At 39.4% G+C, this 22,836-nt stretch overlaps 1 protein-coding gene, 1 long non-coding RNA gene and 1 pseudogene across 51 annotated transcripts in view; 2 read left to right on the forward strand and 1 right to left on the reverse strand.

The window, feature by feature from the left end:
• Window positions 1-22,524, forward strand: part of CSPP1 (centrosome and spindle pole associated protein 1) — a 132,202-nt gene extending 109,678 nt beyond the window's left edge. For 39 of the 50 annotated variants that reach the window (XM_016960239.4, XM_016960249.4, XM_016960241.4 and 36 more), the window contains 6 exons: window positions 1,313-1,453; window positions 3,698-3,744; window positions 5,883-5,946; window positions 16,601-16,710; window positions 19,398-19,536; window positions 21,301-22,524. In XM_016960239.4, the coding sequence (XP_016815728.3) occupies window positions 1,313-1,453; window positions 3,698-3,744; window positions 5,883-5,946; window positions 16,601-16,710; window positions 19,398-19,536; window positions 21,301-21,512 (713 nt within the window). In that variant the 3' untranslated portion in view covers window positions 21,513-22,524. Of the gene's footprint in view, window positions 1-1,312; window positions 1,454-2,214; window positions 2,399-3,697; window positions 3,745-5,882; window positions 5,947-16,600; window positions 16,711-18,034; window positions 18,155-19,397; window positions 19,537-19,602; window positions 19,763-21,300 lie in introns of those variants that run through there. The other 11 variants (XR_010159265.1, XR_010159266.1, XR_001720593.4 and 8 more) reach the window with 8 other exon arrangements.
• On the reverse strand, window positions 1,278-22,792 carry LOC134810678 (uncharacterized). The gene is made up of 2 exons (XR_010159274.1): window positions 22,704-22,792; window positions 1,278-1,589 (listed from the first exon to the last, which is right to left on the reverse strand). It is a non-coding gene; the product is annotated as an uncharacterized LOC134810678 (long non-coding RNA).
• Window positions 11,272-12,227, forward strand: LOC134810676 (nucleophosmin-like; annotated as a pseudogene).
• Window positions 22,793-22,836: the final 44 nt, after the last annotated feature.

Genomic DNA, 22,836 nt, shown 5'->3' on the forward strand with positions numbered 1-22,836 from the left:
TTTAGGAATCTCTTAATTTTAATTTCTAATATGACGTGTGTGTGTGTGACATACATAAGTAAAGCTCTTTGGGGTCCTCAATTTTTAAGAGTGTAAAAAAGATCTTGAGACCAAAAAGGTTTAAGCCATAGAATTGGGCTGTTCATTTCCCTGTGTTACTACATCTTGCCCTCATTCACCCATGACTTGGTGGTTGGTATTGTTTTTTTAATGAGTTTGGAAGCAGTGAAGCCAGGGACCAATCCAAGTTTATGTGTCCAGAGACTTCTGTTAACTTCTGAAAATGGCTGGTAACCATTTTCACTATTTTGTTCTTTTGATAATTTCTGATCATAAAGCTTTATACATATTTAGGACCATAAAACTACATATATATTTAGGATCATTTCTTTATATTCCAGCAGTGTAATTAGTGAGTCAAAGGGAATAATATTTTCAAGGCTTTTTATATGTATGAACTGTATGTTTCTTCTCAAGATTAAAACATTTTTATTCTTGGCCAGGCACAGTGGCTAATGCCTGTAATCCCAGCACTTTGAGAGGCTGAGGCGGGTGGATCACGAGGTCAGGAGTTCAAGACCAGCCTGGCCAACATAGTGAAACCTCGTCTCTACTAAAAACTACAAAAAAAATTAGCCGGGCATAGTGGTGGGTGCTTGTAGTCCCAGCTACTTGGGAGACTGAGGCAGGAGAATGGCATGAACCCAGGAGGCAGAGCTGGCAGTGAGCCAAGACCGTGCCACTGCACTCCAGCCTGGGCGACAGAGCAAGACTCTGTCTCAAGAAAAAAAAAGAAAAAGAAAAGGCATTCCCCCTCAAGTTCCAGCCAGTCTACATTTATCTTGCTTTCTGCATGATATTTGTAAGGACTAAAATATTAATTGGCCAGTAACATTATTTTTTCACGTTTCCAGTATATTTTAGAGATCAGCCGTGATTACAGTGTCTCATGGCTGCCTTAGTCATAGCCATGTGACCATCTGCTTGGATATACCTGCACGTAGTCTGTGTTCTGGGTGGCATCCTGGCAGGGCTAGGACAGGTAGAGATGGAGAATGCAGCATCCACTGCTTGTTCTGGGGTATTCCTTATGTTGGTAAGTTTGTGAAAATACACTTATTAAAGAATATTAATTTCATATTCTTTAGTTTTGTGGCTATTTTACTGTCCTTTGACTTTAGTGATGTTTCACTATTTCTATCATTTCCTTGATTTTGAAATTAGGTTACTCATGTTACTTACAGTGAAGTTTTACAAAATCCCATTTGAAAACAACATTTAACTTAGTTATATAACATATTTTTTATACCAGATTCAGAAACACGAGTTGATCTGAAATTTATGTACCCGGATCCTCCAAGAGATCATCACACCTTAGAGATTCAGCAGCAAGCCCTGCTAAGAGAGCAGCAGAAGAGGCTGAACAGAATAAAAATGCAGGAAGGTGCCAAAGGTAAGAAATAATCATTGCTGTGTCAAATAGTATCAGCACGCTGTTTTTCCATAGGCTTTCTGCATCTCTTCTATTGATTTCATTCCCAGGCATCCTCCTTTCACTGGCAGCCCCATGCTCACAGGGTCCGTTTGGTCTGTAGTACCAGAAAAGAACAAGTATGAGAGAGGGCTCTGAGTGGCTCCACTAGGGTGGTGTACTCATGCATGAGAGGGGCCCAGTCATTCACTGTAGCCAGGAGGACTGAATACTTTGACCAGGCCAGGTGACGTCTGCATCAGGAACTAGGAACCAAAGGAAGGAGTGTCAGGCAGACATATCAGTGCCCTGTCATGATGTGTCGGGCATTTGCCTACTGTGCCATGTCAGGCATTTGTCTACTGTGGTGTGAGTGTGTTTAAGTTTTGATGTGGCGTAAAATCTGTAAAGCATCAGACTGGACTATGAATATGTTTTCGTATAATCAACTAATTGAAAGATACTTAGTGGTTACTAGCAGCGCAGGTACTGGCCTATATCCAGGGGATATGGTGATGAGTGACATATGCTGCTGCTCTTGAGGAGGTTATATTTTGTTGGAGAAGTGTGATGCTAAAGAAGTACAACTGTGATGAATATCGCACAGAAGAAATCTAGGATGCTGTTGGGTTGGGGTGGGTAGGCACCTAGAAGCAGAGTGGGGCTAGTTGTCTCAGAGAGCACTGATGGGCCCTGACAATAGCCAGGTGTACTGCATGGCCTTCCCATCTGTATTTCACCAGCCTTCAGGCCATCGAGGTTAACCATGGAAAATGAGTAATGAAAACCCAACAATCAGATAACAAGAGTGGAAGGGATGCTCCTGCCAGTTATTTTTAAGAAAAGTTAAGACCCTATCTTGGGAGGCTGGTCTGGCTTGCAGAATCTGAGGAAGATATTTTGACTTCATGAGATAGCATCACAGGGGTAAGTGATGCAGCAGTTTAGGCCCAGATCATAGGTCAAGACTTCAATAAACATTTGTATAGGGATTGTCGTCCCTTCATCTGGTACAGAATTTTTAATAACAGCCTCATAGCCCTGTGACAGAATAAGCCTAATTCTAGGATAAGCAGTAGGTATATCATCTGGAGAGAGGAGAGAAGCAAGTGTATTCTTCAACCTTTGTACCCAGTCTGGTGGCATTTTTCTTTAGTCTCAAAATGAAGATCTGATCTTGTGGGATTTTGGCAGCTTAGACTGATTAGCCCACAAGTAGTCCCCAGGTGGATACAGGTACATTTTAGCACTGAAGGTATCTATCTCCCACAGCAGCCACTCTCCAACTTCCAGTAGACACTATGAAGACCTAATTCATAGGAATATGACCTCACTGGCCAGGCGTGGTGGCTCACGCCTGTAATCCCAGCGCTTTGGGAGGCTGAAGTGGGCGGATCATGAGGTCAGGAGTTCAAGACCAGTCTGGCCAACATAGTGAAACCCCCGTCTCTACTAAAAATACAGAAATTAGCTGGGCATGGAGGCGTGTGCCTGTAGTCCCAGCTACTCCGGAGCCTGAGTCAGGAGAATTGCTTGAACCCAGGAGGTGGAGGTTGCAGAGAGCCAAGATCGTGCCACTGCACTCCAGCTTGGGCAACAGAGTGAGACTTAGTCTCAAAAAAAAAAAAAAAAAAAAAAAAGAATATGGCCTCACTATAAACAATCACAAACATGTCTATTAAAATATCTGAGAAGGAATACAGGCTATCATTCGCATCTTGTTTATTTTCAAAGGCAGTATCTAAAAAGGGCAAAATGTACTATTCACAGGAACACATAGGAAGGCTGGTCATATTGGAGAGGCTTTGGGATACCTGATCCAAGATCTTTGCCTCTGGAACTAAGTGCCTGGAATTGAGCTTATTTCAGTTCCATGTGAGGGAGCCCCTGTTTAACTCCATGCAACAACTTTCTACAGATTGTAGAAATCTGACAAGATGGTGAAGGATCCTGCATTGATCATTTTCTTTTTCTGTTGGCATTAGTTTTACATTTGCAATGATTTTACTTGTTATGTTCATTCATGTGAATGGGAGAATTTTATGCAGCTAGAATGGATGCAGGGCTACGTTTTTTAATAAGTGATATCTTTAAAATACTCTGAAGTGTGATAGTTGAAAAGTAATTTCCAGTAGAGAGCTAGTCAAAAAAGATATTCTAAAATTTAATTTATATAGTAAGCATTTTCTGACCTTTTAATTTGCTTTTGTTCTCCATTGACTACAGTTGACTTAGATGCCATCCCAAGTGCTAAAGTACAAGAGCAAAGAATGGTAAGCAACCAGTTACAATTTTTCAAGTTAGTTTTTGGGGGATTAAAAATCTTTAGGCATATGATGATCAAGTAATTCAAATTTTGAATTATTCAGGAATATTGAATTAAGAACGTAAGTCTTATCAGTAAAGTGGATAGCTTGAGAAGTGTTAGTGTAATATATATAGAAAACATATTGTAATGGCTAAGAACAAGATTCTAGCACTAGGCTGTTCCAGTGAGTCTATTTTTAGCTGTGTGACTTAGGGCAAGTTATTTAATCTCTTTATGCCTCAGCTTCCTAATCTGTAAAATGAGGATAATAGTACATAAATTAATATTTGCAAGGTACTTAGAGACAGGCCTGGCATATAAGTTTTATATAAGTGTTTATTAAATAAATAAAAATAGCTCAAGTGCTGTTGTGAGAACTGAGATAATATATTAAAAGCCCTTACAGCAGTCCTGGCCCATTATGAGTGCAGTGTGAGTGTTTGCTGTCATTACCATGAGCAGTAGTGGGAGTAAGAGTCTGTTATGGAAGTAGTGTTGAGGTCTACAAAGAAAATAAGCAAAGGAAGGGAACAGAGAATAATAACACCCACCTGTATCCTGAGGGGGGTACTTTTTGTGCAAGACTGAATAAAGGGACAGGATGAGCTCTTTTCAATCAACAAATATTTATTATTTCCTATGGACAAGAAACTGTTCTAGGTGCCGGGGTATAGGAGTAAACAAAAGGGACAAAAATCCCTGTCCTGTGACAGGTTACATTCCAGAAGGAGGGAGAGACAGTAATCAAATAAATCAATAGTTTGTTGAATCATGGTGCTGTGGAGAAGACAACAGCAGAGAAGGCAGCTGGAGGATCCTGGGTGGGAGGGTTTATAGTTGGAAATACAGTGGGCATGGGGGCTCACTGGGTAGGCAACATTTGAGTAAGGACATCAGGGAGGTGTCTATGGGAAACGTGGGGGAACTTCTGGAGGAAGAACATTCCAGGAAGAGGCCCCAGTGGAAGTTGGCCTAGTGCATGTAAGGAGCAGTGGGAGAGCCATGAGCAAGGGCCAGTTGGGCACATGGGGCAGGGGGTGACGAGGGGAGGCAGCAGGGCCTTGGGGGCCATTCTGGGGCTTTGCCTTTGACACTTGTGCATGTGATGGGAAGCTGCCAAGGTCTTTAAGTGGAGGAGTGACATGATCTGCTTGAGGTTTTTACTTGATCCACTGACTGCTGTGCATTTTGACTGAGTGGGACAGGAGGCTATTGTAGTAATTTAGGCAAGAGACAAGCTCACTTTCTGATTAAAGAATGCAGTGCATCATTGTAATTCATTGCCTTAAAAATTAATGGACAGCTCTTTGCTGGAGTGTCCTACTGAAGCCCAGATATCTGGTAAGAAGGTGCAGGGAGGTGGAGTTGGATGACTTTAGGTTCCTTCTGACATGTTGGTTATTATTCTGTACTGCAAAATTCTCTATATGTAAATTTAAGTTTTCTCTAATTTGGGAGCTCATTATAATAAGCCCAATCTTAGCATTTTTTTTCGTTACTATACTATATGCTCCACTATATCTGTGCTGCATCATTGTGGCAATTGCTGTCACATAGGGCTGTCATAATCTGAGAGTATACCCCTCTCTCTCCCATGACACTGTGCTCTACTCCAGAGCAGAAACTCTTAATTCATCTTTGTATCCCCAGTTCCTAGCATGAAAGAAATAGTAAGTGGGCTATACAGGTTTATGGAAATTCGGATGAATGAATCTTGGCAGTGGCTTAAAGACTTAATGTTTAATTGGGGTCTTTGCTTCATACTGTATTATATTTTCCATCAGTCATAATGTGATCCTTTTATTTGACTTCAACCATAAAGGGGCAGGAAGGAGTGGAGTTAGGGAGTAAATGTGTTAGCTTGTAGAATCTGTAGCCTGGAGAGAGACTGTCTTCTGTTGCTATCACCGTCTTCGTAGGAATTGTGTGTGTTAAGGCTTTCCAGTATTTTCTGAGCATTGGAATGTAGTCAGTCCTATCTCTCCCCATCCTCTTCTGCTTTTAGGGAGAACAGTGTGGAAACTTGTGCCTCTTCTTAGTATAAATTTGTTGTTTTTGTACACAAAACTAATAAAAATAGTCATTGAAACATGTTTCTTTTAGCCCAGAGATGACACTAGTGATTTCTTGAAAAACTCATTATTGGAATCTGATAGTGCTTTTATTGGTGAGTATATTTATTTTATTAAGGCTATATTGTTTAAATATTAAACCTTTCTCCACACTTAAAAACCAGTACTGTATTCTTTGTTGTACAAGGTAGTAAAAAAAAAAGGAATATTCTTTTTTCTGTTTTAATCAGATATGCCTTGGAAAGTTTTCAAAATCAGAATTACTGAAATGAACTTTAAAAGTCTTAGGAATAGTTGACAAACCTGTACATGAATGTTCGTAACAGCCTCATTTCTAATGCCAAATGCTGGAATCAGCCCAGAAATCCTTCAGTAGATGAATGGTTAAAAAAACTCTGGTACATCCATGCCATGGAATACCACTTAGCAATAAAAAGGAACAAAGTTTTGAAACTTGGATGACTCTTCAGGGAAATAGTCTGAGCAAAAAGACAATCCCAATAAGTTACATACTACTGTATGATTCCATTTACATAACATTTTTGAAATTACAAAATTAAGAAATTGAGAACAGATTAGTGGTTGCCAGGGGTTGAGGGATAGGGAGAGGTGTATATAGTTATAAAAGGGCAAGAAGAGGGATCCTTGTGGTTTGGGAACTGTTTTAACAACTTGTTTGCAGGGGTAGATACATACATGTAAATGGGAAATAAAATAATAATAATAGATCTTAATACACACATAAAAACACACAAATGAGTATTGGTAAGATGGTAAATTTGAATAAGATCTGTGGATTGTATCAGTATCGATATCCTGGTTGTGAGATTATACTTGAGTTTTGCAAAATGTTACCATTGGGGGAAATTGGACAAAGTGTATAAGGAATCTCTACTATTTCTTATACCTGTGTGTGTACCTTAATTATTTTAATCTATTTATAGTTCTCTTAATATTTCAGTCAAAAGAGTCATAAGACTTTTATTTAGTCTTCAGAAGATAAGTAAAGGTACCATGGGATCTTTTTTTTTTTTTTTAAAGTAGTATACACTTACGATTATGTACTTTGATCATGAGTGTTTCTGCTATCCTAGGGCCATCAGGGAATGATCTAGTCTACATATTAGTTGTATTTCAGGCCAATTACTTTAGATTTTCATGTGATAAAATTCCAAAGTAACTTATATTTTTCCCTTAATGGTTTTTTTTTTGTTGTTGCTGTTTTTGAGAGAGGGTCTTGCTCTGTTGCCCAGGCTGGAGTGCAGCAGCACAATCATTGCTCACTACAGCCTCAAATTCCTGGACTCAAGTGCTCCTCCCATCTCAGCCTCCCCAGTAGCTGGGACTACAGCATGCACCATGATACCCGGTTATCTTTTTTATTTTTTTGTAGAGATGAGGTCTCCCTATGTTGCCCAGGCTGGTCTCAAACACCTGGACTCAAGGGATCCTCCTGCCTCAGCCTCCCAAAGTGCTAGGATTACAGGCATGAGCCACTGTACCTGGCCATTTTTGTTTTGTTTTGTTTTTTTTAATGAATTTTTCCTTTCCAAGGAAGATGCACTGCGGAGAGAAGGAAAGATAAAACCAGCAGGAGACAGGGATGGGAAGATTGCTTGTCAGGGAAATGAGACCTTCTTTCCTAACAGTGAAGATGGTCTGGGCCACTCAAGATGGTGTGTTGGAGTATTGCATGACACTAGAGCAAAGATACAGCAGTATTTATGGCTAACAGTCACTGCAAATGCTGCATAAGTCATGGCTGTGTTAACCACTGCTCTAAGGAATGTAAAGCTGATGGTTTCAGTGCATTATTTTAAAAAATAGGGTTTTTTAAATTATAAAATACACATAAACATAACATTTACCATTTTAACCATTTTAAAGTGTACATTGACTGGCATTAAGTATTTCTGTTGTGCAACTACCACTATCATCCATCTCCAGAATTCATCTTGAAAATAGAAACTCTTCATATGAAACAGTAATTCCCCATTGCCCTGTCCCTCCAGCCCCTGGCAGCCAACATTGTACTTTCCATCTCCATAAATTTGACTACTCTAGGACCTCATGTAAGTGGAGTCATACAGTATCTATCCTTTGATGACTGGCTTATTTCACTTCACATAACGTCTTTGAGGTTTATCCATGTTATAGCATGTGTCAGATTTTCTTTTTTTACCCCTTAGAGACAGGGTCACCCTTGCCACCCAGGCTGGAGTGCAGTGGTGTGATCATGGCTCACTGCAGCCTTGACCTCCCTGTGCTCAGATGATTCTCCTACCTCAGCCTCCCAAGTAGCTGAGACTACAGGCACACACTACCATGCCTGAATAATTTTTGTATTTTTTGTAGAGACAGGGTTTCACCATGCTGCCCAGGTTGGTCGCGAACTCTTGAGCTTAAGTGATCCTCCCGCGGCCTCCCAAAGTGCTGAGATTACAGGTGTGAGCTACCACACCCAGCCAGATTTCCCCCTTTTTTTTTATGCTGTGAATAATATCCCATTGTATGTGTGTACCACGTTTTGTTTATCCAATCATCTGTCAGTAGACACTTGAGTTGCTTCCACCTTTTGGCTGTTGTGAATAATGCTCCTATGAATAGGTGTACAATTATCTGTTGGAGTCACTGCTTTCAGTTCTTTTGGGTATACACTAAGAGATAGCATTTGCTAGATCATATAGTAATTCTATTTTTAATTATTTGAAGACTCACCACATTGTTTTCCACAGCAGCTGTACCATTTTACATTCCTACCAGCAGTGCACAAAAGTTCCGATTTCTCTACATCCTTGTTAACACTTGTTACTTTGTTTTTTGAATAGTAGCAATCCTTACAGGTGTGATGTGGCATCTCATTGTGGTTTTTGACTTACATTTCTATAATGATTAGTGATGTTGGACATCTTTACATGTGCTTATTGACTAATTGTACATCATTTTTGAAGAAATACCTATTTAAGACCTTTGCTAATTTTTAAAATCAGAGTTTTTTTGTTGTTATTGAGTTGTGGGAGTTCTTTATTATCTATTCTGGATATTACCCCTTATCAGATACATGATTTGCAAATGTTTTCTACATAGTGGGTTGCCTTTTCACTGTGTTGATTGTGTCCTTTGATACATAGGAGCTTTTAATTTTGATATAGTCCAATTTATCTTTTCTTTTGTTGCCTGTGCTTTTGGTGTCACATCTAAGACATCGTTGCCAAATCCAATACCATGAAGCTTTCCTCATATGCTTGCTTCTAAGAGTTTTATCTATAGGTTTAGCTCTTAACGTTTAGATGCCTAACCACAGAGTGTCAAAATACATGTCAGAAAGCAAAAGAATGGCAAAGAGAAATAGATGAATCCACTGTTATGGTTGGAGATTTTTAACACCTCTCTATCAGAAATGGACAGAGACAGAAAATCAGTAAGGACATAGTTGAGTTCAACAACACCATCAACCAACTGGATATAATGGATGTCGAAAGACAACTTCATTAACAACAGCAGAACCCATATTCTTCTCAGGGTCACATGGAACATTCACCAGGACAGATTACAATCTGGGCAAGAAAACAAACCTTAACAGATGTAAAAGAAGATAAATCACACAATATCTGTCCCCAGACCACAATGGAAATAAACTAGAAATCAATAACAAAAAGGTAGCTGGAAAAATCTCCAAATACTTTGGAGATTAAATGCCACATTTCTAAATAACGCATGGGTCAGAGAAAAAATATGAAAATACATTTTAAAATACTTTGATCTAAATGAAAATGAAAATACAACTTCTCAATTTGTAGGAGGTAGCAGAAATAATGCTTGTCTTTCTACTTTCCTAATGTATGCATTCAGTTAAATGTAAAATGCCAAACTCTAAAACTCACAGAAGATACCAACAGAAAATCTAGACGACCTTGGATATGGTGATGACTTTTAGATACAAAACCAAAGCCACAATTTATGAAAGAAATAATTGATAAGCCAGACTATGTAAAAAATTGGGAATTTTTTTTTTTTTTTTTTTTTTTTTTTTTTAGACAAAGTCTTGCTGTTGTCCCCAGGCTGGAGCGTGATGGCGTGATCTTGGCTCACTGCAACCTCCGCCTCCCGGGTTCAAGCGATTCTCCTGACTCAGTCTCCCAAGTAGTTGGGATTACAGGCGCCTGCCACCATGCCTGGCTAATTTTTGTATTTTTAGTAGAGACGGGGTTTCACCGTGTTGGCCAGGCTGGTCTCGAACTCTTGACCTCAGGTGATCCACTGGCCTTGGCCTCCCAAAGTGCTGGGATTATAGGCGTGAGCCACCGCGCCCGGCCAAAAATTGGTAAATTTTTAAGGTGCTTAAATTTATAGGATTGACTGTGCATACATGAAGAAAGTAGAAAGATCTAAAATCAGTATTCTAAGCTTCCACATAAGAAAATTAGAAAATAATGAAATCCAAAGTAAGCAGAAGAAGAGAAATAAAAATTGGAGCAGAAATCAATGAAATTGAAAACAGGAAATAAATAGAGAAAATCAATGAAACCAAGAGTTATTTCTGAGAAGATCAGTAAGCCTCTAGCCAAGCTAATAAAAGAGAAGACACAAATTATTAATACCAGAAACAGGGCATATCTAGCTGGGCATGGTGGCTCACACCTGTAATCCCAGTACTTTGGGAGGCTGAGGTGGGCGGATCACCTGAAGTCAGGAGTTCAAGACCAGCCTGGTCAACATCTCTACTAAAAATACAAAGATTAGCTGGGCATGGTGGTGTGTGCCTGTAGTCCCAGCTATCTGGGAGGCTGAGGCAGGAGAATCACTTGAACCAGGAGGTGGAGGTTACAGTGAGCTGAAATCGTGCCACTGCACTCCAGCCTGCACGACAGAGTGAGATTCTGTCTAAAAAAATAATAATAAAAAATATAATAATAATAATAAAGGTTGGGGGGCATATCACTACAGGTCCCATGAACGTTAAAAACAGTCGGCCGGGCATGGTGGCTCAAGCCTGTAATCCCAGCACTTTGGGAGGCCGAGGAGGGCGGATCACAAGGTCAGGAGATTGAGACCATCCTGGCTAACACGGTGAAATCATGTCTCTACTAAAAATACAAAAAAAAAAAAAAAAAAAAAAAAAAAGGCGGGCACCTATAAGTCCCAGCTATTCGGGAGGCTGAGGCAGGAGAATGGCGTGAACCCGGGAGGCGGAGCTTGCAATGAGCTGAGATCGCACCACTGCACTCCAGCCTGGGCGACAGAGCAAGACTCCGTCTCAAAAAAAAACAAAAAAACAAAAAAACACAACATAGTCCAAGAGCCTGGTGTGATTCCGTTCTGCATGGCTGTTCTCTTGAGAAGTGGTTGTTTATCTCCATCCACCTTCTTTCCCACCTAAGTGCATGCCACCAGCCGATGGAAGATTTGATGAGCCCTGAGGCCCCAGAACTATCTTTTCGGTTGTGAACTAAAGGCTGACAAAGATTATCACTTTAAGATGGATAATGATGAAAATGAGCACCAGTTATCTTAAAGAACGTTCAGTTTAGGGGCTGGTGCTGGTGCAAAGGATGAATTGCACATTATTGAAGCAGAGGCAATGAATTACGAAGGCAGTCCAATTAAAGTAACACTGGCAACTTTGAAAATGTCTGTACAGCCAATGGTTTCCCTTGGGGGCTTTGAAATAACATCACCAGTGGTCTGTCGGTTGATGTGTGCTTCAGGGCCAGTGCATATTAGTTGACAGCACTTAGTAGCTGTGGAGGAAGATGCAGAGTCAGAAGATGAAGAGGAGGATGTGAAACTCTTGAAGTATATCTGGAAAGCAGTCTACCCCTGGAGGTGGTAGCAAGGTTCCAAAGAAAAAAGTAAAACTTGCTGCTGCTGAAGATGATGATGATGATGATGATGAGTTTGATGATGAGGAAGCTGAAGAAAAAGCACCAGTGAAGAAATCTATACAAGATACTCCAGCCAGAAATGCACAAAAGTCAAATCAGAATGGAAAAGACTCAAAAGCATCATCAACACCAAGATCAAAAGGACAAGAATCCTTCAAAAAAACAGGAAAAAACTCCTAAAACACCAAAAGGACCTAGTTCTGTAGGTCCTTTGCACTTAAAGCAAAAATGCAAGCAAGTATAGGAAAAGGTGGTTCTCTTCCCAAAGTAGAAGCCAAGTTCATTAATTATGTGAAGAATTGCTTCTGGATGATTGATCAGGAGGCTATTCAAGATCTCTGGCAGTGGAGGAAGTCTCTTTAAGAAAATAGTTTAAACAATTTGTTAAAAATTTTCCGTCTTACTTCATTTCTGTAACAGTTGATATCTGGCTGTCCTTTTTATAATGCAGAGTGAGAACTTTCCCTACTGTGTTTGATAAATGTTGTCCAGGTTCCATTGCCAAGAATGTGTTGTCCAAAATAACCTGTTTAGTTTTTAAAGATGCAACTCCACCCTTTGCTTGGTTTTAAATATGTATGGAATGTTATGATAGGCCATAGTGGTCAGACATGGAAATGGTGGGGAGACAAAAATATACATGTGAAATAAACCTCACTGTTTTAAATTAAAAAAAAAAAAAAGTCCAAGAATACCATGAACAACTCTATGCCCACAAATCTGATAACCTAAAGTCTACCACCCATTTATGGTAACTCAGCAAACTTGGAATAGAGGGGGAACTTCTGCAACTTGATAAAGAACATCTACAAAAGTCCTACAGCTAACATCATAATGATGAGAAACTAGAAGCTTTCCTGCTAAGATCAGGATGTCCTTTCTCACCACTGATTAACATCATACTGGAAGTCCTAGCTAATATTAGCAGTAAGGCAGAAAAGGAAATAAAAGGTGTGATTGGAAAGGGAGAAATAGAATTGTTTTTCTTCACAGATGACATGATTGTCTATAGAAAATCTGAAGGAATCAACTAAAAAATGCCTGGAACTAGTAAGCAGTTATAATCAAGTTGCGGGATACAAGATGAATATATAAAAGTCAGTCACTTTACAATATGCCAGCAATGTACAAGTGAAATTTGAAATTAAAAATTAAAAACACAATACCACTTACATTAGCATTCCCCCAAGGAATACTGAGGTATAAATCTATCTATCTATCTATCTATCTATCTATCTATCTATCTATCTAATCTATCTATCTATCTAGAACTGCCTGAGGAAAACTACAAAACTGATGAAATTGAAGGACTACTAAATAAATGGAGATATATTTCATGACCATGCACAGGATGACTCAGTATTGTCAAGATGTCAGGTCTTCTCAACTTGATCTATAGATTCAGTACAATCCCAATAAAAATCCCAGCAAGTTATTATGTGGATAACAACAAACTGATTCTAAAGTTCATTTGGAAAGGCAAAAGATCCAGAATAGCCAGCACAATGTTTAAAGAGAACAGAGTTGGAGGACTCTCACAGCTGACTTCAAGAGTTACGATAAAGTTATAATAAACAAGACAGTGTGGCATTGGTGAAAGAACAGACAAATAGACCAGCTGAATGGAGTATGGAACCCAGAAATAGACTCATGCAGCCTGGGCACAGTGGCTCACACCTGTAGTTCTGGAACTTTGGGAGGCTACTTGAGGCCAGGAGTTTGAGACCAGCCTGGGCAACAAAACAACACCTTGTCTCTACAAAAAAAATATTTTAAATTAGCCGATGTGGTGGCACACACCTGAAGTCCTAGCTATTTGGGAGGCTGAGGTGGGAGGATTACTTGAGCCTGGAAGTTCAAGGCTGCCATGAGCTATGATCACGCCACTAAACTCCAGCCTGGGCAACAAAGAAAGACCTTGTCTCAAAAAAAGAAAGAAATAGACTCATGCAAATACAGTCAGCTGATCTCTGACAGAGGACCAAAGGCAGTACTGACAAAGGACCAAAGGCAGTATTATGATGGAGAAAAGATAGTCTTCTCTACAAATAATGCTGGGACAACAGGACATCTGCATGTGAAAAAATAAACATAGATCTTACGCCCTCCACAAAAATTAACTCAAAGTCGATCTTATATCTAAATGTAAAATGCTAAATTGTAAAACTCATAGATGATAACAACAGAAAATCTAGATGACCTTGGGTGTAGTGATGACTTTTAGATACAAAACCAAAGGCACAATTCATAAAAGAAATAATTGATAAGCCGGACTTTGTAAAAATTTAAAACCTGCTCTGCTCTATAAAAGACACTGTTAATTAAGAGAATGAGAAGACAGGACAGAGACTGTAAGAAATTATTTGCAAAAGACATGTCAGATAAAGGACTGTTATCCAAAATACACAAAGAAATCTTAAAACTCAACAATAAGAAAACAAAAAACCTGATTAAAAGATTGAGCAAGACTTGCACCATACATCACCGTACAGATAACAAGACTATGAAAGGATGCTACTGAGAGACAGGACTAGCTGGATTTCAAATCTAGGCCGACTAAGAATTCCTAAGCCTAGCTGGGAAGGTGACTGCACCCACCTTTAAACACAGGGCTTGTAACTCAGCTCACACCCAACCAATCAGGTAGTAAAGAGGGCTCACTAAAATACAAATTAGGCTAAAGCAGGTAAAGAAATAGTCAAATCATATATCGCCTGAGAGCACAGTGGGAGGGACAATGATCGGGATATAAACCCCAGGCATTCGAGCCGGGAGTGGCAACCCGTTTTGGGTCCCCTCCCATTGTATGGGAACTCTATTTTCATTCTATTAAATCTTGGAACTGCATGCTCTTCTGGTCCGTGTTTGTTACGGCTCGAGCTGAGCTTTCGCTTGCTGTCCACCAGTGCTGTTTGCCGCCGTGGCAGACCTGCCACTGACTTCCACCCCTCCGGATCTGGCAGGGTGTCCTCTACACTTCTGATCCAGCGGGGTGGCGCCCACTGCTGCTCCCAATCAGGCTAAAGGCTTGCCATTGTTCCTGCACGGCTAAGTGCCCGGGTTTGTCCTAATCGAGCTGAACACTAGTCACTGGGTTCCACGGTTCTTTTCTGTGACCCACGGCTTCTAATAGAGCTTTAACATTCACCGCATGGCCCAAGATTCCATTCCTTGGAATCTGTGAGGCCAAGAACCCCAGGTCAGAGAACAAGAGGCTTGCCGCCATCTTGGAAGCGGCCCTCCACCATCTTGGGAGTTCTAAGAACAAGGACCCGCCTGGTAACACATTAGAGAATGTAAATTAAAATGAGATACCACCACATACCTGCTAGAATGGCCAGCATTCAAAACACTGACACCAAATGCTGGCAAGGTTATGGAGCAATAGGAACTCTCATTCATTGCTGGTGGGCATGCAAAATTGTTGTCAATTTTGGAAGACAGTGTGGCAGCTTCTTACAAAAATAAGCATATTCTTAACCATACAGTTCAGCGTATACACTCCTTGGTATTTGCCTAAGGGAGCTGAAAACTTGTCCATAAAGAAACTGGCACACAGATAATTATAGCACCTTTATTCATAATTGCTAAAACTTGGAAGCAGCCAAGATGTCTTTCAGTAGGTGAATGGATAAAGTGTGGTACATCCAGACAATGCAATATTTTTCAGCGCTAAAACAAAATGAGCTACTAAACCATGAAAAGGCATGGAAGGACCCAAAACTTATTTTAGAATTATAGAAAGCCCCATATCTTATTCAATAAAAGTTATTCCTATTTTTAAAAACCCATACAGTATACATTTGGAAAATCTGAATATCAGTTATATGTTAAACAATGATAGTGTTGTATAAATGTTAAATTTTCTGAATGTTATAATTAGATTTTTGTAGTGTAGGAGCCAGTCCTTGTTCTTAAGAGGATACACACTGAAATATTTAGAGACAAAATGCCATGATGTCGCCAACTTATTGGTGTAGCAAAGAGGCTTGGCAATAACATCATCCCCCCAAATATATATAGAAATTGGCAAAGTAACTAATGGTGATTCTAAGTATTTGTATTATTCTAACTTTTCTTTAGGTATAATTTTTTTCAAAGGAGTTGCGGAGGTTACCGTAGATGTTGTAGGCTATTTGTCCATGTCAAATTAGCTACCGATCCACTAGAATGATTATAAGCAAAAAGACCGACAATACCAAGTGTTGGTGAGGATGTGGGGAAATTGGAACCCTCTTACAATGTAAAATGTAAACAGGTTGGTAGTTCCTCAAAATGCAGAATAGAGTTAACCATAATACCCAGCAATTTCATTTCTGGTTCTATAACCCAAAGAAATGAGAAGATATGTCCACACAAAAACTTGAATGTGAATGTTCATAGCAGTGTTATTCATAATTGCTAGCAACTAGCAAATGTCCATCTACTGGTAAATGCATAGACAAAATATGACGTATCCATATGATGGAGTATTATTCAGCAGTAAAATGTAATAAACAACTTAAACATGGCACAGCATAGATGAATCTCAAACACCTTATTGCTAAGTGAAAAGACAAAAGATTAAGTTGTTAGGTAAGGTAAATCTGTTGAAACAGAGCCATGTTTGCCCGGGGCCAGCAGGTGGGGAGTGATTGCCAGTGTGCACAAAGGAGCTGTTTAAGGTGATGAAAATGTTCTACTTTAAAGTGATGATTGTACAACTCTGTAAATTTCCTAAATCACCGAACTGTGTATGTACATACATTGAGTGTGTTTCATGGTATTGTAAGCAAAATCTTAGTAATTAAAAGGCTCTTGGTTTAGCTCTGGGTAAGATTTGAAGCAGTATTAAGACTCCTTCTGCTTTTCGGGGTCCTCTTAGGGGCTTACGGTGAGACATATCCTGCCATTGAAGATGACGTCCTCCCTCCACCATCACAGTTGCCCTCTGCACGGGAGCGCAGGAGGAACAAATGGAAAGGACTAGACATTGTATGTATGAAACTTTTCTTCCCCTTTTCAACTTAGAAGAATGAGAGGTCTGGGTTCTGACCTGTGCTAAATCTGTGTGGCCCAATAAAGAGCACTTGCTTGAAATTCAGACACGGGTCTGAATCTAGGCTCTGCCTTGACTGGATGACCTTGGGTAGCTATTGAATTCTGCTGCTTTGGCTTCTTCCAGATAATAATAGTATTTTCTTGTCTCCTGGGGTGGCTGTAAGTAGCTCTGCATCCCAACCTTCCTTCTTCTCCTGCAGAATATATGGATTTCAGAGAGGCACAAGAAGGAACTGATGTCATTTATTGAAAAGCTTCATAATAACCTAATTCTGTGATATAGGCATCATCTTCATTTCGGTCAAATGACTTGCCAAGGTCACATGGGCAAGAAGGCTGAGATTCAAACCCATGTTCTCCTCACTCTGCTCCCCAGCTTTACAGTATAGCCAGTAAAAAGTAGAGGCTTTGGAGTTTATGTCCCAACAATGTCACCTCCTTGTTGAGTAGGCAGCTTGGGCAATTTCTTAAAACTCTGTGTGTGTTTCCTTATATATGACGTGAAGATGCAGTTATATGTGAAACATTTAGCACTGAGCCAAGTATGCAGAGACCTCACCAAGTAACAGATGTTGCTATTAGCGTTATTATATGTACAGCATTACCAGGTGAAAATAGCTTTGCTTTTTGCCTTAGACAACCACCAATCTACTTTGGTTTCTATAGATGTGCCTTTTCTGGACATTTCGTATAAATGAGATCATACACTGTATGATTGTGACTGGATTTGTCTTTCTTTTGAAGGTCATTCATGTTGTAGCATGTGCCAGTACTGAAGCCTCTTTAGTGTTGAATAATTTTCCACTGTATTAGTATTCCACAGTTTGTTTATCCATTTAACAATAGATATTTGGGTTGTTTTCACTTTTTAGCTATTATGGATACTATTAATGTTCATGTAGAAGTTTTTGATGTTTTTATTACTCTTGAATATATATACCTAGAAGGAAATTGTTGGGTTATATGGACACTTTGTATTTAGCATTTTCAGGAAGTACCAGACTGTTTTCCAAAGTGGCTGTACCATTTTACCTTCCCATCATCCACTGAAGGTTGTAATTTCTGTATATCCTGGCCATCACTTAGTGTCTTTTGATTTTAGCCATCTATTGAGTGTAAAGTGGTGTCATGGTGGTTTTGAGTTGCATTTCTGTAATGATATTGAACATCTTTTCATGGTTTATTAGCCAGTTGTATATTTTCTTAGGAGATATGTCTATTCAAATCCTTTGCTGATTTTTTTTTTTTTTTGATACAGAGTCCTGCTCTGTCACCTAGGCTGGATTGTGGTGGCGTGATCTCAGTGCACTGCACCCTCTGCCCCAGTGGGGTTCAAGGGATTCTCCTGCCTCAGCCTCCCAAGTAGCTGGGATTACAGGTGCATGCCAACACGCCTGGCTAAGTTTTGTATTTTTAGTAGAGTTGGGGTTTCGCCATGTTGGCCCGGCTGGTCTTGAACTCCTCACCTCGGGTGATCCACCTGCCTCGGCCTCCCAGAGTGCTAGGATTACAGGCATGAGCCACCGCGCCCAGCCCTTTGTCCATTTTCAAATTGAATTGTCTTTTTATTGAGTTGTAAGAGTTCTTTTACATTCTCACTACAAGTCTGGTTATCAATGTGTGATTTTCAGATATTTTTTCCCATTCTGTATCTTTTTAACTTTTTTGATGGTGTTCTTTGAAGCACAGAAGTTTTTAATTTTGATGAGGTCCAACTCATCACTCTTTCTTGGGCTTTTGGTGTCTTAATTAAGACACCATTGCCTACCACAAGATCATGAAGATTTACTTGTTTTCTTTCAGTTTGTTCTTAATTGTAGGTCCATGATACACTTTAATTTTTGCATAAAGTGTGAGGTGCAGGGGTCCAAGTCCATTCTTTTGCATGTGGCCATCCAGTTGTTCTAGCAGCATTTGTTTAAAGACTGTTCTCCCATTGCATTTTGTTAACTCCGTCCATACACATAAGGATTTATTTCTATATTCTTCTTAATCTTCCATTGATCTACATGTCTTTTCTTATGTCAGTACACTGTCTTGATTATAGCTGGACTGAGCCCCTGCTGCTTCAGTTTTTTCCTTTTGTGTCCTATAATTCTCAAGCTTTATCCCGACTGGCAGCATTTCTGTCATCACAAATGTTACTCCTTATCCTTGAGAGTCATCTGAGCTTGCATGGATAAGCATAGGAGCCATAATATACGTGCTCTATATTTTCATTTGTTTTATTTTGTTCATCACAGTGTACATTTGAGGGCAAGAGGATGTTTTGATTTGCAGTTTTTTTTTTTTTTTTGAGATAGAGTCTCTGTCTCCCAGGCTGGAGTCCAGTGGCACAATCTCAGCTCACTGCAGCCTCCGCCTCCTGCCTCAGCCACCCAAGTAGCTGGGGACTACAGGCGCCCGCCACCATGCCCCGCTAATTTGTATTTTTAGTAGAGATGGGGTTTCACCATGTTTGCCAGGCTGGTCTTGAACTCCTGACTTCAGGTGATCTGCCCACCTCGGCTTCCCAAAGTGCTGGGATTACAGGCGATAGGCACCATGCCTGGCCCTGATTCACTGATTTGTGAACATATTTTGTGTTAATGACTTTCTGAAGTTCTGTTTTCTAACTACAGGATAGCAGTCGTCCTAATGTAGCACCAGATGGTCTCTCTCTAAAATCTATATCCAGTGTAAATGTTGATGAGCTTAGAGTGAGAAATGAGGAACGAATGCGAAGACTGAATGAATTTCACAATAAACCTATTAATACAGGTAAATGACAAAGTGTAATGGCCTATAGTAGAATCCTGTATGAACTTTTAAACTTTCTTCCTCAAGGCTTTCACTAACGTCTGAGGGATAGATGGAATGAGTTTGAAGTCCTTTGAGTTGTGTGGCCCAAGTGTTAACTATTGAGCAAAACCAGACCTCAGGATTCAGTTTGCATCAGATTTTCTCTATCAGAGAGGGTGCCCATTTTAGAGTGGAGTCTAAACAGGTAAAATAGTTTTTGCTTATTAAACATATCCAGGCTTTGCTTTCAGCAGAGAAAATGCTATATGATAATAGTAATCACTTTACTAAAGTAAAACATTATTAGAAATTAGCCTAAAGACTTTGAGTTCTTTAACACTTATGCTGTATATTTGCAGTACTACAAAGAAAATTTTTACCTTCTTCTTTGGCTTTCCACACCATGGACAAAGTCTCAGAAGTCAAATAAAGCTAGTCTCCTCATTATGAGTGCATTTTTGTGACTTGCAGGTTAAAGCTAGTCATAGAGCACAAGGCAGGATGGTTCCTTAGACACCTAACAAGCTACCCTGCCAGCCCTACACCACCCTTTTTTATACCAGTGCTATTAGTCACTGGGATAATGGGACACTTTCATATTGGTAATAATAATAGTTTTAGCAAATACTGGAGTGGTCTATTTGGGAAATACTCTTTAGTCTGTTAATCTACATTACAATAATCTGTTAAGATTTTTTTAGGTCCTACCTTTAATACTGTGTTAATTTAAAACTGTACTCATATACTATCTATCTAGCAGTCAAGGTGTGGTGTGTTCTAATGGTGGTAATTCCACACCAAACACAAGCAGGCATGGTTAATTGATGGGACAGTAGGAAAGGATGTCTTTCCAGCTATAAGGCATTTTCTTTTAGACCCAACAAACTGAATTAATATTTAACAGGAATATATTTGAGGGAAGATAGCATTTTAAGAATCTTTTTCAGAAGGTTTTTAATGTCTACACTGTTTTTTAACATTGTCCTTTCAAACAGGAGCTTTTTGTTATTATGTGGATTGATTGCACATACCAATCCTTCACAGACCAGGAGAATTAAAAAAAAAAAAAAGAATATGCTATCACAGGGTAGGAAGACAGATTTTCCTATTATTATACCTAATAATAAATAAAAGTAAAATACAGATAGAAGTTGAGTACAATCAAATTCAATTAAAGAATGAAGCAAGAGCTACCTCTTCATTGACTGGACACGGCCTTGTTAGATTAGGTGTTTTAAGAATGGAAGTAATCTCATGCCAACTAGTGTTTTCCCAAAATAACTTAATTTCCTTATAGCAGTGTTGTAGGTTGAAGAGTATTCCCCAAACCTTGCTTTAAAAAAAATAAAAAGAAGAAAGAAATTTTATGTGTAGCCATTAGGCTTCTCCCGAGGTAACAGTTACAAAATAAGACTACCTACATTCCTCCTGTTGACTTTGTTTTATGGAGAGGTGCCTTTGATATACTTAGAATCCCTCTGGTTGCTAGTGCCATGGAGTCAGCTTACTCAGTTGATCATTTTTTGTTTTACAAAATTGGCGCCTTTGTGGGCCCACTCTCCTCCCTCTAAAATAGGGTGGGGTGGGGTGAGTCTAACCAAAACAAACAAACAGTAGAGTTCAGGATATGAGATTGTGGGGAAATGCTGAGTTGTAATGAGTGAGTTGGACTACAAAAGACCTGCGCTTATGTCTCCTGCCTGTCACCTGTTACCTGAGCCACGTGTCCCTTGCCTCCTGTAGATGATGAGAGTTCACTGGTTGACCCTGATGACATCATGAAACACATAGGGGATGACGGATCAAACTCTGTAGCAACTGAGCCCTGGCTCCGCCCTGGCACTTCAGAAACACTGAAACGTTTCATGGCAGAGCAGCTGAACCAGGAGCAGCAGCAGATTCCTGGAAAACCAGGCACTTTCACTTGGCAGGGCCTGACGACTGCACATGGTTAAAATAAACCTGTATTGGACCCAGTAGTGCCTTTTAAGGTGAAAGGAATGGTAAATCTGTACCTTTAATATGTCCTACTTTTGGCCCCTACCTGAAAGTTACTTTTTTTCCATCATCTGTATATAAAATTATTTTTATCATGATGTATATTGTGTACATAAATAAAAGGCCATGATTATTGATTTATACAATAGAATTGTATAGATTATTTTTGCATAGTTTTGTCATAAATTAGGGTGGTAATGAACTGGATTGAACTACTATATGTGCATTATATTGAATTCTGCTTGTCATTAAGATGATAAGGTGAATAAGTGTCTTAAACGTCCTGTAAAACCGGACTCCCCTTTGTTACATGCACATTTTCCATTGTTACCTCGATGCAAAAGAATTCATTTAGTAGGTACATCTATTGTAGCTGTGATTATTCCAGTTTCTGTGTGATGCAATCAAATGTCCTATTAATTATTATTTCATGTCTTTTGTAGCTGCTGATACAGCAGAAGTGAAGGGAACTGTAATTGCTTGTATTTTTGTAAGCCATACGTTAAATGTTTGTTACATCATCTTTCTGCTTCTATTTTTATGCCAATGAAGGCATTTGTCTTGTTACTAATTACATGATGTAACTACTTCTTGATATAAATAAATTTTTATTTTAATTACTAAAATCTTTTTAACTACTATGGAGCTTTCTAGACTAGTTTTCTAGAGGTTGAATAGAGGTGGGGACACCCGGGAGGACAGAGAGACTGGAGTCTTCTTCTTCCACCATGGAACCTTGGATAAGTGAGTCCATGTGAGTTTTCTAATCACTCAGTAAGTGATACTTCTAAAAAAGGAAAGAGTCATTCAAATAATTGTGACATTCTGACTCAGATTAGAATCTCAGAACCATGACAGCTGAGAACATCCCCAGGCACTGCTTCTCTCTCTAATACTTCCTCTGATGTAATTAATGGTTGGTAGACAATATCAGACAAATTTGCCACAATTAAATTACTGATATTTTGAGTTTTGGCTACTTGTAAATTTTTATTTGATTTTCTAATCGGACCATTGTTTGCTTTACTCGTAAAAATTTGTTCTGTTGTCATCTGAAAGTAAGAAGAAAGCCTCTGACTCTTCTAGGGGAAGAGTCCTGATACTACAACATTAAAATAATCAACTGCCAGGTTGTGTGGAGCACTTACCCTCACACGGCAAGGTCACAGTGGCTCGCAGTTCTAGCATCCAGCTGGGCTTGAACACAGCTACAGCTGTCTTGGGTGTAACAAATACAGCACACTTACTTACAAATGCATTGTTCAGTAACTGTTCATTATC

The sequence above is a fragment of the Pan troglodytes genome, chromosome 7 (assembly GCF_028858775.2).
Source record: "Pan troglodytes isolate AG18354 chromosome 7, NHGRI_mPanTro3-v2.0_pri, whole genome shotgun sequence".
Classification (NCBI taxonomy): Eukaryota; Metazoa; Chordata; class Mammalia; order Primates; family Hominidae; genus Pan; species Pan troglodytes.